This window comes from Ochlerotatus camptorhynchus, unplaced genomic scaffold (assembly GCF_037179485.1).
Source record: "Ochlerotatus camptorhynchus isolate MF236.1 unplaced genomic scaffold, CSIRO-AGI_Acam_v1.1 ptg000682l, whole genome shotgun sequence".
NCBI lineage: Eukaryota > Metazoa > Arthropoda > Insecta > Diptera > Culicidae > Ochlerotatus > Ochlerotatus camptorhynchus.
The window spans coordinates 56564-70212 of record NW_027041159.1 but is presented as its reverse complement, the minus strand read 5'-3'; the positions used below and the strand labels follow the sequence as shown (position 1 = coordinate 70212).

Sequence of the window (13649 nt, the reverse complement as noted above, 5' to 3'; positions counted from 1 at the left end):
GGGCAGTCCTTTCATGACAACCTTGAACACACGTTCAGTTTTGGTGTAGTAAGTAAAAAAATTGTGCTGCTTTCTCAGTAAGATACTTGAGAAGACATTTAAATCCGTCCAAGCTTTTAGCCAATACACGGCATTCACCCCGACGTCCAATTTGTAGTGAAAACTTAACTTTCACGAAGTTCAAAAGTTCCATGCGAAGACCATGGAAATCGAAAGTGGTTATCACAATAGGGGGAATATTTTCCTTCTTGGCATTAAGCCGGGAGAGTTTACTAGAATTTTTCCTGGATGATGGATCATTCTCATCATCCGTGAGCAAATCAAATTGATTGCTCAAATTAATTTCCTCGGAAGGGGATCAAGAATTTCTTTTGCGCTTAGGCGCCATGGTGCCAGTAAATTTTTACCCAAATGAATCTGAAGGATCGAAGAGGAATTTTCCAAATCGATATCCAAGAAGGATTACCTCGGGTAGGGTTCAAACAAGGATCGAAAAGGAATAAGAGTTGAACAAGGTAGACATTTTACAGGTTGAGCACTGAAAAGTGCTGTTTAAATTTGTTGTAGCTTTAGGTAGTAGTTACACTTCATTCAACAAAAAGCAAATAGATCCACACGGCAAGAGATCACGATGCGGATGGTTTCTTTATAATTATTGATTTAAAACATCCATAAAAACTTGCGAATGTTATTGTAAATGTTGAGCTACATTCTTAACTTTTGATTACCGCACATCTCCTGCGACGAAAGAAAACATCACTGCGGAGATGTTTCGCGGTATCGAGTATTGCTCAGTCTCAGCAGAACACACAACGAGAGACACCGAATCGGCGAATTCTGTGAGCGGAAGGGAGAGAAGTGGGTAGTGGTGGTAATAAGTCGATGTCTCTTTTATTTCATAGCACTCGCAACTCAGCTGCGGTGCTGTTTCGATGGAGGAGTGTGCAACTGCGCTGCTTCTGTATACACGCCTAATTTTTTTACAGTGGTCAGTATTTTTATACTGAATTTTTCGATTGCTGAAAAACTCGGTTAAAATTCAAATGACTGTTATTCGTAAAGATTGGATAAAATCGACAACTTTTATTTTTCATCATTACACGGGGTTATCAGAAGTTAGTCTGTAAATTTTCGTAACACATTTTCTCAACTTTGAATTGTTCACAGATTTTTTTTTTAATTTACCACAATTCAAAAACTCGGTAAAAATTACTGACTCGATAGTGTGTACTGATGTATGGTTGGTGAAGAGGCTAGCTTCTGGAGGGTATTCTCGGGCTGATGAATGCCACCCATCCCCACTTATAATTCAGTAATACACTATTTATTCATTTCTGTTTGATATGTTTACAAAGTTTGACAAACAGAAATGAGCATTGCAGTGTAGTTACCAATTTTCCAAGTCATACACTTCAGATAACTGTTAAAAGTCCCAGATTTTTTTAACGGAATCATGAACAAAAAACAAAAGACCACTATGACAAACGCGATCAGTTAAATTTATCCATTTACTGAGTATTTGTTTCAGTCCAAGGTTTATCACTTAGCTAACGTCTACTGTAATCAAGCGGCTTAAGGCCAATTTCTTGACCTCCGCTCAAGCCTTAATCCTGGGTTAAGGTTCAATTTACTTTGATGCATTTTCGAAAAATTCAAATGCCTTTTTTTTTCGACGCGGCATTTCAGATTACAAAAAGCTCGCATAATTTTGTGTAAAATAGCAAAAATAATAGAATGACGCGAGCTTTTTGCAATCTGAAATGATGCGTCGAAAAAAAGTGCATTTGAATTTTTCGAAAATGCATCAAAGTAAATTGAACCTTAACTAAATGGGTACATTGGTTCTTAGCGATATTGGCATTTATATGTCACTAGCTGAATGTGCCCGGCCTTGCTCGGGAGTCAATATTAGTTTGAGTTTATGCGCCGATTAAACAAAAAACGCATGCTATATTTTACGTAGCCCGCTCCCCTCTCTTATCTAAGGGACTACCCCCTATGACCATCTCCTTATAAGCAAGGAATACGTATGCCAAGTTTGGTGGAAAACGGTCCAGGCGTTCCACAGTTATGCTGGAACATACATACTCACAAACATTTACTTTTATATACGTACCAGATATGGGTGCGGTCTGGAACCACCATATAAACATTTCTTGCCTTCATAAACTTCCACATGCCAAATTTGGTTCCGATTAGTTATCGAGTTATCCAGAAATTTCTGTTTCATTTGTATGGGAGCCCCCTCTCCCCTTACAGAGGGGGGGGGGGGGGGCGAGCCATCATAAGAACGTTCCTGGCCCCAAAAACCCTGCATTCAAATTTTCACGCCGATCGGTTCAGTAGGGTCAGACAGATAGACAGAAATTATAGATTAATACTCCGAACAAGAAGCCTTCGGTAAAATGTGTAACGGCAAACTTGCAATGTTTGAAAAATCATAGTTCAGCAATTTATTGCCACCATCTAAAACAACATACTTTAAATTATTATTATTTTCAATAGACTTAAAATCTATCGATAAATTGCAGAGCAATGATTTTTCAAATATTGCCAATTTGCAGGTATCGATTTTACCGGAGGCATTGTTAAAAATCAAAACTAGTCCGCAAGCTTTATTTAGATATTTACACCAATTTTCCCTGTAGAGATGAACCAGCCAAAGGCTGAAAGTCGCTATAATAATAATAAAGATAGTAATAATAATAATAATAACCAATTTCCCTAAGCCTCCCTTAGCTCAGTCGGTAAAGGCGCAGTCATAAAGCAAGACCATGCTGGAGGCGACTGGGTTTGAATCCCGGTCCGGTCTAGGAATTTTTCGGGTTGAAAAATTTCTCGACTTCCCTGGGCAATAGAGTAGTATGATTGTACTTGCATTGCAACACAATAATACTAATGCAAAAATGGTACATCCAGAAAGTTCTCAATTAACAACTGTGGAAGTGTATCTAGAACACTAAGTTGAGAACCGGCGTAAAGTCCCAGTAGAGACGTAATACAGCCAAATAAGAAGAGAAGACACCAATTTCGAAATGTGAAATAGTATATATCTGGACTTTCAAAAATTTAAAAAAAGAGTGGAGGTTATATCGTGTTTGTACTTAGAACTTAAAGCAACATAAAGCGACGAAAGCTCTGATGCTTTTCAGCTCGATTAAGAAAGTGTATTGAATATACAGGTATATTATTTTGCACTCATCACACATAAATAGTAACGTCATCATTTCAAACCAACATGCATCTGTTTTTTACTTTTTTTTACTCCCAGTCGTAGGTGAAGACGAAACAGCAATTGAATACTCAATCTTCGTACAAAATTCTTCTTCCTCGAGCGACTGGGAATACGAAGAAGTGCCAGAATACCATAAAGCAAATTACGAAGAAGCCAAACGTAGACTATGTACAATAAATTGGCAGAATTTAATAAGTATTGAAGGAAATTTCACTCAATTATTCAAAGCCAATTTTAAACTGTTCCACCAAAAAAAAAAAAAAAGAAAACTACCCGCATGGTTCAATCCACAACTCAAAAATTTGAAGAATCAAAAATAGAAAGCTGAAACCAACTAAATACAGCCATCAACTCTGCATATGAGGATTATAACCGCAAAGTCGAAAATGAAGTCAAGTCATGTCCTAAGAATTGTTTTAGTTAAGTAAACACGAAATTAAAAAGTAGCAATTTTCCTTCGCGATTTGGATGCAAATGTAGTTGAGAATTCTTCTGAAATTTGCAATCTCTTTATAAACTTCTTCCAAGAAGTATACACCACATTTTCCGAAGAAGATCGTGACCGCGATTTCTTTGCATTCATTCCTTATCATATCATATCATTCCGACAATAGCAGAGTGAGGAGGTGCGACGCGAACACTGGCGCGGTAACCATAGCACGGTGATAGAGGAAATGCTTCGCCAACCCGAGCGTCTGTTCACCATGGAGGTGCGGCTCAAACAGCGTCTGACTGGCATCCAGCGGCTGAATAAGAAATGCTCTTCCCCGGAAGCTACACCTAAGATGGCAGCCCCATCACGGTGGATAGGAGACCTTAGGCCAACCACCTACTGTCTCTGAAACCTTTACAGTTACAGAAACCAACAGAGAAAGACATCGAACTGATTTAACGGCAACGACTTTTAGCGCAAAACAACGGACACGAATTGGATCATGGAATGTATTGACGTTAGCCCAGCAGGGTAAACTGGCACAACTCGCCAACAAGGCGTCATGCGTCTGAAATCATGGGACTGAGTGAAGTTCGTTGACCAAACTTTGGTGAACACAAACTACCGTCGGGACAGGTACTATTATACTCTGGTATAGTACGTGAAAACGCTCCCCGCCATCGTGGAGTTGGTCTCCTACTTAGCGTCCAGGCAAGTGCTGCGCTCATCAAGTGGGAGCCTGTTAATGAGAGGATAATCGTTGCCAGTGTGACCGGAAGTGTTATCGGCCAATGGTGAAAAATTATTTTAGTCGAGATTTTAACATGATCAGCCATTTTGAGACCTAGACATAGGCATAACAAAAGGGCAATAGAAAGAGGTTTCAATAGGCGTGGAACGAGCTTTCAGTCAAAGAGAAGATTTGCATGTGTGCTCTTGTGAGTGAACAAAAGAGTCCGGAAAGTTTGGATGAGCGGTAAAACGGCGAGGCGTTGTTTGTTTTGGTTGGGTTTGAATTCGGACATAGAAAGCTATGTGAAAAGATGTCAAGCTTGCATAAAAACAGCGGTAATTCCTAAACCAGTCGGTAATAGGGTAGAGAACTACTTCGGCCTAATCGCCCATTTTGGGCCTATCGAGCAGAAAACTTCAAATAAATCCATGATTTCAGAGTTAACAAGTCAATTATACATTTGGTACGATACTTTAGTTAATAAGCTACGGAACGAAATCAATGATATCGCGTGATATGAAGGTTTGCATCAATTATTCCCAAAAACAAAAGAAGCGCTCCGACCGAATCAATTTTTATCTTCATCCGATAGGCCGAAGTGAATTCATTGGCGTTTGAATGCGTTAGGCCAAGTTTAGAATCCGTAGGCCGAGTTTGGCGTCAAGAAGCAGTTTTAGACTTTTGACAATATCTCAACGATTGGTTTCTCTTTATCAAATATGACTGTACATACGGAATGGTAAATAAATTTGGAAGCCATCAGTAATAATAAAATTCCGTTTGATGCTAAGTTGCGCTAGATTAAGAAAGATAAAGTGTGGGTTGTTCTTAATAGGCCGGAAATGGGGTATTTAACCCTACTGCTTGGATTCCGACTATACGACCTTTCAGCCGTATACATGCGAATTTCTTTTATTTTGAATCCAAAACTTACCTTTTAATTGTCGATAGCCATACTGAATGGTTGGAGGTGGAACTCAGGAAGTACGGAACGGATGCTAGCAGGGTAATAAAAAAATTCACTCCAGTTTTTGCGAGGTTTGGGCTTCCAGATGTTCTGGTAACGGATGGTGGGCCACCATTCAGTTCGGCACAATTTATTGAATTTATGAAAAGACAGGGTATAAACGTGATGAAAAGTCCACCATATAACCCCAGCAGTAATGGACAGGCGGAAAGAATGGTGCGTACAGTAAAAGAAAAGTTCAAAAAGTTTTTACTGGATTGTGACATGAAGTCTCTTGATGTAGAAGAAAGGATACTGTATTTCTTTGCTAATTACAGAAATACATGTATTGCTACTGAGGATACATTTCCATCGGAGAAATTGTATAATTTTAAACCAAAGGTTTTATTGGACCTTTTGCATCAAAAAAAAAACGATACAAGGACTTCCTAGAGAATTCTCCTAAAAAAAAAAGGATAATAGAAGATAACACTACACCCACTCAAGATCCATTTCAAAATCTTTCTCCTGGTGATAAGATATTTTACAAAAATAATGACACTCATTCAATAGAGAAATGGATCGAAGTACAATTTGTCAAAAGAGTTGATCTCTTTTGGTAGACATACGGCCAATGCACACCGGAACCAGCTCAAAGTGGTGAGCCCGAAGATGACGTATACAAGGATACAAGTACCAATACAAAGAAGAAAGAGGACAAGGAAAAGAAGTGATTCGGAGGAGGATTTCCGGATATCACGGAAAAGCCCAATCAAACCGAAGACGATGGTAGACATCTCAAGGTAATGAGATGTAGTCCTATTGTTACACGGAGTTTTTTTTTGGGTTCGAGAAACAAATGCGGAAGCGATGGTCCAAGTACAAGTGCAAGTAATGTTTAGAAGAAAGGTGTGAAAGGCAATGTCGGAAAGAATATCATATAGAATGAATTCGAAATGAAGATGAAGTGAATCATGAATAAGTATAGGTTAAGATAACTAATCAATAGATAAAGCAAGGATGATGTACATTTTTGACAATCGAAAATTTATTTTGTGAATTATTGCCTTGATTTCGGAAAAGTTATATTTGATGAGAAGAATTATCTATGTAGAATTGCATTTCTTAACTGAAGAGGGAAGAACTGATGTGTACGGTATAAAGGATCGGAATCCCTTATAAGAGGTACATTTGTATGGGTTGACGAGTGGTAGCGGAACAGTATAAATAGAATGCCTTTATAGAAACAAGCGAGAACAACTTGGGTGAGCTGCGCATCCAGAGGAAATAGTGGATCACAGATGAAACCTGGCGGAAGATTGAGGAGCGTAGAGAAGCAAAAGCCGCGATAGAGCGGGCGAGAACCAGAGGAGCCAAGAACGAAGCCCGTCAACGGAACTCGGCTCTAAAGAAGGAAGTGAAGCGCTTTTGCAGACGGGACAAGCGAGCATGGGTGTCTCAGTTCTGTCGAGGCTATTCGCTCCATGAGGCCGGTAAAGCACTCCTCGTATTTTCTCATGAAAATACGAGAGCTTTTAAGTGCTTTATCTTTAAGATCTTTTGTCATTTTGTCATCGATTCCGGGCCATGAGATAGCGGACTCACTTGCTAAGGTGGGCGCTATAGAAGGCGATATTTACGATCGACAAATCGCCTACGATGAATTTTTCTTCATTTACCGTCAACAGTCACTCGTCAGCTGGCAGAATAAGTGGAGTGAAGGGTTTTGGGACGATGGTTATATTCGATCATTCCTAAGGTGTAGAAGAGTCCTTGGTTCTAGGGGTTGGATGTGGGTCGAGACTTCATTCGTATGATGTCTCGCCTCATGTCCAATCACTATTCGTTAAACGCTCACTTGAGTCACTTGTTCCGTGTTAGGTTTTTAATATATAAAAGCGAACATAATTAATTCGTTAAATATATGATAAAGAAGGGAATATTTTCTTTCTTTGATATAACAAAAGGAAATAATTAATTCTTTGGATATACGATAAAGAAGGGAATATTCCCTTCTTTTAATATATAAAAGAGAACATAATTAATTCGTTAAATATATGATAATGAAGGGAATATTTTCTTCCTTTAAAAATATAACAAAAGGAAATAATTAATTCTTTTGATATACGATAACGAAAGGAATATTCTCTTCTTTTAATATATAAAAAAAAACATAATTAATTCGTTAAATATACGATAAAGAAGGGAATATTCCTTTCTTTTAATATATAATCAATAGTTTTTCGCAAGGGATTCGGGGTAACGCCCATTCGGGATAATAACGTGTGGAATAATGTTATAAATTTGTAATCGGTAGTTCAACGTTCCATGCACCGATTTGTTAATCCATCACGAGAAATTCTTCAACTCAGGTCGAACAATTCTTCGATAAGGTTTAACAGTTTCCGACTGGTTGAATTGGATTGCATAATAGACCCTTTGACTTTTTAAATAATGAACGAAATGCTCGAAAACTTGAAGGTTGTCATTTTATAATGAGCTAAAAAATGGTTTGGAATTGATAAATACATAGTTCCATAAAAGTAAACAGTGTATTATCAATACTAAAAAAAAAAAAAAGTGAAAATTACTAATTTCATCATCTTTTCTGGGGAATGGTACATTTTGGGGAATGTTATAGAATCATTTTCAATACTGCTTTAAATATTTTGTTTGTTATTTCAATACCGATTGAAATATTTTAATTATTAATCAATATTTGAACGGTATTTTCATTAACACGCAGTCAAATCGATGAAAGCGCCCCCCTCGTTTCTTGCTGTTTTATAACATATTATCAGTTAAAGTAAACTTTTAAATTCATAATAATTAAAAGTACAACTTATATTTTAAGTGACCACTAATATTGATTTCTCCTGGTTCTACTATAGAATTCTCGGGTTTTCCAAGATAATTTTCAAATTCCAGGTTATTTCCCCGTTTTCTCGGTTTGCAATAATGCATAATTGTTTTGAGCACTTACCAAAATTTTATAATTATTAATAAAAAGCTGTTCATAAACTACGTAGACCAATTATGAGATGTTTAACCCCCCCCCCCCCTACCGCGTAGACTAATCGTCCATTTTTTTTAAGGTTCAATTTACTTTGATGCATTTTCGAAAAATTCAAAAGCAGTTTTTTTCGACGCATTATTTCAGATTGCTAAAAGCTCGCGTCATTTTGTGTAGAATAGCATAAGGAATCGAATAGTGCGAGCATTTTGCAATCTGAACTAATGCGTCGAAAAAAACTGCTCTTCAATTTTTCGAAAAAGCATCAAAGTAAATTGAACCTTAAATGTGTATGGACCATAGACACATCAACCCCCCTTAAGTGTACGTAGTTAATGAACAGGTCCTAATTGCTTTGACAAATAGAAAAGGTGCTAGCTTAACATGTTAAATTATTCACATACCTGTTGGCGGTGTTCGTCCAGTACGATACAGCGTAATTTGTTCTCACTTTCCGTGTCCTCCGTGAAAAAGCTGAGCATTTCTTCTTTTATTGTTTTGTCGCTGCTTAAACGGTACAGATTGTTCTTGTACGGTGTAGTTGCACTATTACTGTAGGTAAATATGCAGTCTAATGCTAGTTTCTGCACATCAAAACTACGGTGAGTCAAAAGCTCTTCGAAAAGCTCATACAATTTCCCTGACTTGAATATAGTCAATGGATTTTTAACTTTTGCAAATATATTCATGTAGGCAATCAGAATCTTCTGCGTGGCTTTTGGAGTGTATTCGTTTGCTTCTGGTTCGACGTTTTGCTTTATTCTATACTCCGATTGAATGAAGTTCAAAAATGCTTCCACAATATCATGATTCTTCGATTCGCATACTCTATTCAGTTTCGATAGGGTGACGAGCAGTTGAACACGATAATTAACGTAATCGATCTTCTCATCCTGCTCCCCATTGTCACTAAAAAAATCACATTCATTTTCTGTATTCTGAGCTGTATTATGACGATTAGCAGCCTCCAATGCAAAGTCCAATTGTTTCTTGTATATGCTCCAAAAATCGGACACCGCGAACCCCACAGCGTAGGATTGAAGTACTGTAGATACAGGATCCCAGAGTAACTTGAAATTGATCGACAACATCGACAAAACAAACTTCATTGCATCTAATCTAAATGTGTTGTCACCAATGTTCTGCAACAGATTGGAATCGAATTCCAGCTTGTTTAGTAGCATTATTATTTCGCGATAGGTGTGGACAGTTGGTTCAACGGTTTCGATGTTGTAAAACAAGTCAAACAATGTTTGATCCTCATATTTTGTCAGACTTTCTAAATGACCAAATAGGGTAAATATGTGAGTAACGAGTAGTCGCGTTTTATGATGAACTGATGCTAAGAATTCGTTGAGTTGAGAATGAACAGTTTCAAACAGTGTTTTGGTTAGAAGCTGAGGTTTATCCTGATGGATCTTAACCAAGCATAAACTGATGATGTTAATTAGACTTTCTTGTACAGTGCCTACGACAACTGGTAATAACTTCTCGATGATCTTGATAAAAATTTGCATATTGTCGTATTCGATGTGTACAAAAGCTTCTACCATAACACTCAAAACCTTATATTGCTCACTGGTTGGCTGACTGTTAAGCTCGGAGAGAATGGAAATGATTTCCCGCTCTAGTAGATGTTTTATTTCAGTATCGTTTTGAAATTCCACCAAATGAGGGAGTAAAATCAATGCTAATAAGAAATCCGTTCGATTTCTAACGGTTAGTCCACCTGAAAATAAATGGAAGGAAAGATAATCTATTTATAAACAACCAATCGTAGATTACTGATATGTTTAAAAAAAATATAAAAATTGTAACAACATATGCTATATTTCAGGGTGCCCTACGTTAGCCGGATACACGAAAGTCGAAAAATACATAATACAGATTTTGTTTTATACTTTATTTAGGAGATTTTTAACCGTATGCTAGTTCATCTCCAAATAAGATAGAATTTTTGAAAGGCAGCAATACACAAAATGCAGAATCACAAAAGGCATAAACTAATAATACAGAATCACATAAAACTAATTTAAATTAGACGAACTTTTTAAGAAAGTTCGCTCAATTTAAATTAGCCTTACCATTGTGGTGGGCTTCTTTTGACACTTTTATAATGTAAGAGAGCTTTGTCGTATGAAATCAATAAATAATAAATAAAAAATCTCAAAAAGATATTCTCACAAATGTATTTCACGCAACCAGGAATCTGAAAACCATTTGACGCTATAATAATACCTTGCACATGCTAGACACAAGAAGAGGCCAAAAGGCAAGCGTCCGACACACAAAACCCGTCAAATCAACCCACAATCAACGATTCTACGAATCGCGAGCGCTCACGAATCATAAAACCGTTGACTGCGACACTCTGAAAGCGAAATTGACGGCTCTATGCGTCAAACACCGGCCCTCCAATCTCCTCCCGCATCCAACAAACACAAATCCCCATTACAACATCTAACGAATTCAAAACTCCGAAAATCACTCATCTATAGCAAGTGAGTGGAAGAAACCCTGCATGCAACAATTCTTCATGATACACTTTTTCTGCCTATCTTTCTATTAAGCCTGTGGACATGCGTTAGCTTCGAAACTTCTTACCAAACTGGGAAATCTATCAGATCACAAAAACTTGAAAAATCTTTCAAAGGTATTATTGATTATTTTACACAAAAACCAGCAAGTAATATTAAATCTTTTGTATCGTATGCTAATGCCAATTGACTGTAACAAAACTAATATGCTAAAATAAAATAAAATTTTAATAAAATTATATGCAAAATTTACTAGAAGATCATTACTTTATTGGTGAGAAGTTTCTAATAAGCCCTCCCAGTTCCGCTGTATACAGAACAAATCCAGGGCTGTTACAAGATTTTCTAAATTTGATCCGCGAAATCCGCGATTTCTCAAAAGAAATCCGCGACTTCAAATACTAATCCGCGACAAAAAAAAACCTGTTTTCATTGCCTAAAAATAGAATTTGTACACTACTAAATGGCATTTCAAGCTTATTGCTTATATCATATTAGATTTGTGCCTTAGTGTTTTTTGAAGTACTTTCACATTTTAATTGAGAGCTTTTTATGCCTGTACCATCCTATGCCCAAGGAAGTAGAGAATTTTTCCAACCCGAAAAATTAATAGACCGGACGGGAATAGAACTCAGTCGCCTCCAGCATGGACTTAGTTTGTAGCTGCGCCTTTGCCGACTGAGATAAAGGAGTATCGTTTGTAACCTTCGAATTAAAAAAAAAATTAAAATGTATGTATAGTATAAATTCTGAGTAATTAGTGAACATAACAAAACACCCTTAAATTATGAGATTCTATTTAATAATACCGGCCTAGATTTGATGAAATATTATTTAAAAAAAATTAATGCATTTTCATTTGAAATGCAAGTTTTTTTTTTAAATTAACCAGAGACGTATTTTGCTGTCCTAAATGTTGTAGTAATTTGGCTCTAGTTTTCTCAATTTTTGACCGATTCAAACCAAACACCCTGCACATAATCGAGAAATTACCAGAGTTTCAACACAATTGTTGGTCCCGTCGAGGTTCTGTATTTACACGGATATTCCTTGGGGTCTGTCCAATGGTGAGACATTTTCATGATATTTCTTTTCTAATATGAACCTACCTCTTTTCTTTTTATAGGAAAGTTTGAACATACTGAGAGGTAAGCACATATCGTCGGTAAGAGACATGTGTGTGAGAAAATTTGCGAAAAAAATCTAAGGGCACCGGTGGGATTCGAACCCACAATTCCCATTCAGTACACGGGTGCATTGCCAATTATACAACGGTGGACCTATGGTCTACGGATGTATTTGGCTAATGACATTTGAGTTTCGAATCCGTTCCCCACCCTAGCCTTTTTGCGCAAGCGTTCTCTGATACACAACAATCGTCTATTATCGACGATATGTGCTTGTACCGCAACCACTCAGTATCAGTCGATGTGAACAAACACAGCTCATTTTTGTTATTCATCTTACATGCTGAAATATGTCCAGTACAGTATGACTCTAACATTTTGAGCTGCCGGCCTCACCTCCGACCACCGGGCCGTAGTTGATGAATATCAATTACTTTTACTTTTTGATTTTACGGTTTAGCGACTTTGCAGTCAATTTAATTGTTTTTATAGGAAAGTTTGAACATACTGAGAGGTAAGCACATATCGTCGGTAAGAGACATGTGTGTGAGAAAATTTGCGAAAAAAATCTAAGGGCACCGGTGGGATTCGAACCCACAATTCCCATTCAGTACACGGGTGCATTGCCAATTATACAACGGTGGACCTATGGTCTACGGATGTATTTGGCTAATGACATTTGAGTTTCGAATCCGTTCCCCACCCTAGCCTTTTTGCGCAAGCGTTCTCTGATACACAACAATCGTCTATTATCGACGATATGTGCTTGTACCGCAACCACTCAGTATCAGTCGATGTGAACAAACACAGCTCATTTTTGTTATTCATCTTACATGCTGAAATATGTCCAGTACAGTATGACTCTAACATTTTGAGCTGCCGGCCTCACCTCCGACCACCGGGCCGTAGTTGATGAATATCAATTACTTTTACTTTTTGATTTTACGGTTTAGCGACTTTGCAGTCAATTTAATTGTTTTTATAGGAAAGTTTGAACATACTGAGAGGTAAGCACATATCGTCGGTAAGAGACGTGTGTGTGAGAAAATTTGCGAAAAAAATCTAAGGGCACCGGTGGGATTCGAACCCACAATTCCCATTCAGTACACGGGTGCATTGCCAATTATACAACGGTGGACCTATGGTCTACGGATGTATTTGGCTAATGACATTTGAGTTTCGAATCCGTTCCCCACCCTAGCCCTTTTGCGCAAGCGTTCTCTGATACACAACAATCGTCTATTATCGACGATATGTGCTTGTACCGCAACCACTCAGTATCAGTCGATGTGAACAAACACAGCTCATTTTTGTTATTCATCTTACATGCTGAAATATGTCCAGTACAGTATGACTCTAACATTTTGAGCTGCCGGCCTCACCTCCGACCACCGGGCCGTAGTTGATGAATATCAATTACTTTTACTTTTTGATTTTACGGTTTAGCGACTTTGCAGTCAATTTAATTGTTTTTATAGGAAAGTTTGAACATACTGAGAGGTAAGCACATATCGTCGGTAAGAGACATGTGTGTGAGAAAATTTGCGAAAAAAATCTAAGGGCACCGGTGGGATTCGAACCCACAATTCCCATTCAGTACACGGGTGCATTGCCAATTATACAAC

The 13649-nt window shown here is 37.6% G+C and overlaps 1 protein-coding gene across 3 annotated transcripts in view; it reads right to left on the bottom strand.

The window, feature by feature from the left end:
- Nucleotides 1-13649, bottom strand: part of LOC135714629 (small subunit processome component 20 homolog) — a 136914-nt gene that overhangs the window by 81873 nt on the left and 41392 nt on the right. For 2 of the 3 annotated variants that reach the window (XM_065238012.1, XM_065238011.1), the window contains exon 4: nt 8765-10089. The exons of the other annotated variant lie outside the window; for it this stretch is intronic. In XM_065238012.1, the coding sequence (XP_065094084.1) occupies nt 8765-10089 (1325 nt within the window). The remainder of the gene's footprint in view (nt 1-8764; nt 10090-13649) is intronic. 3 annotated transcript variants of the gene reach the window in all.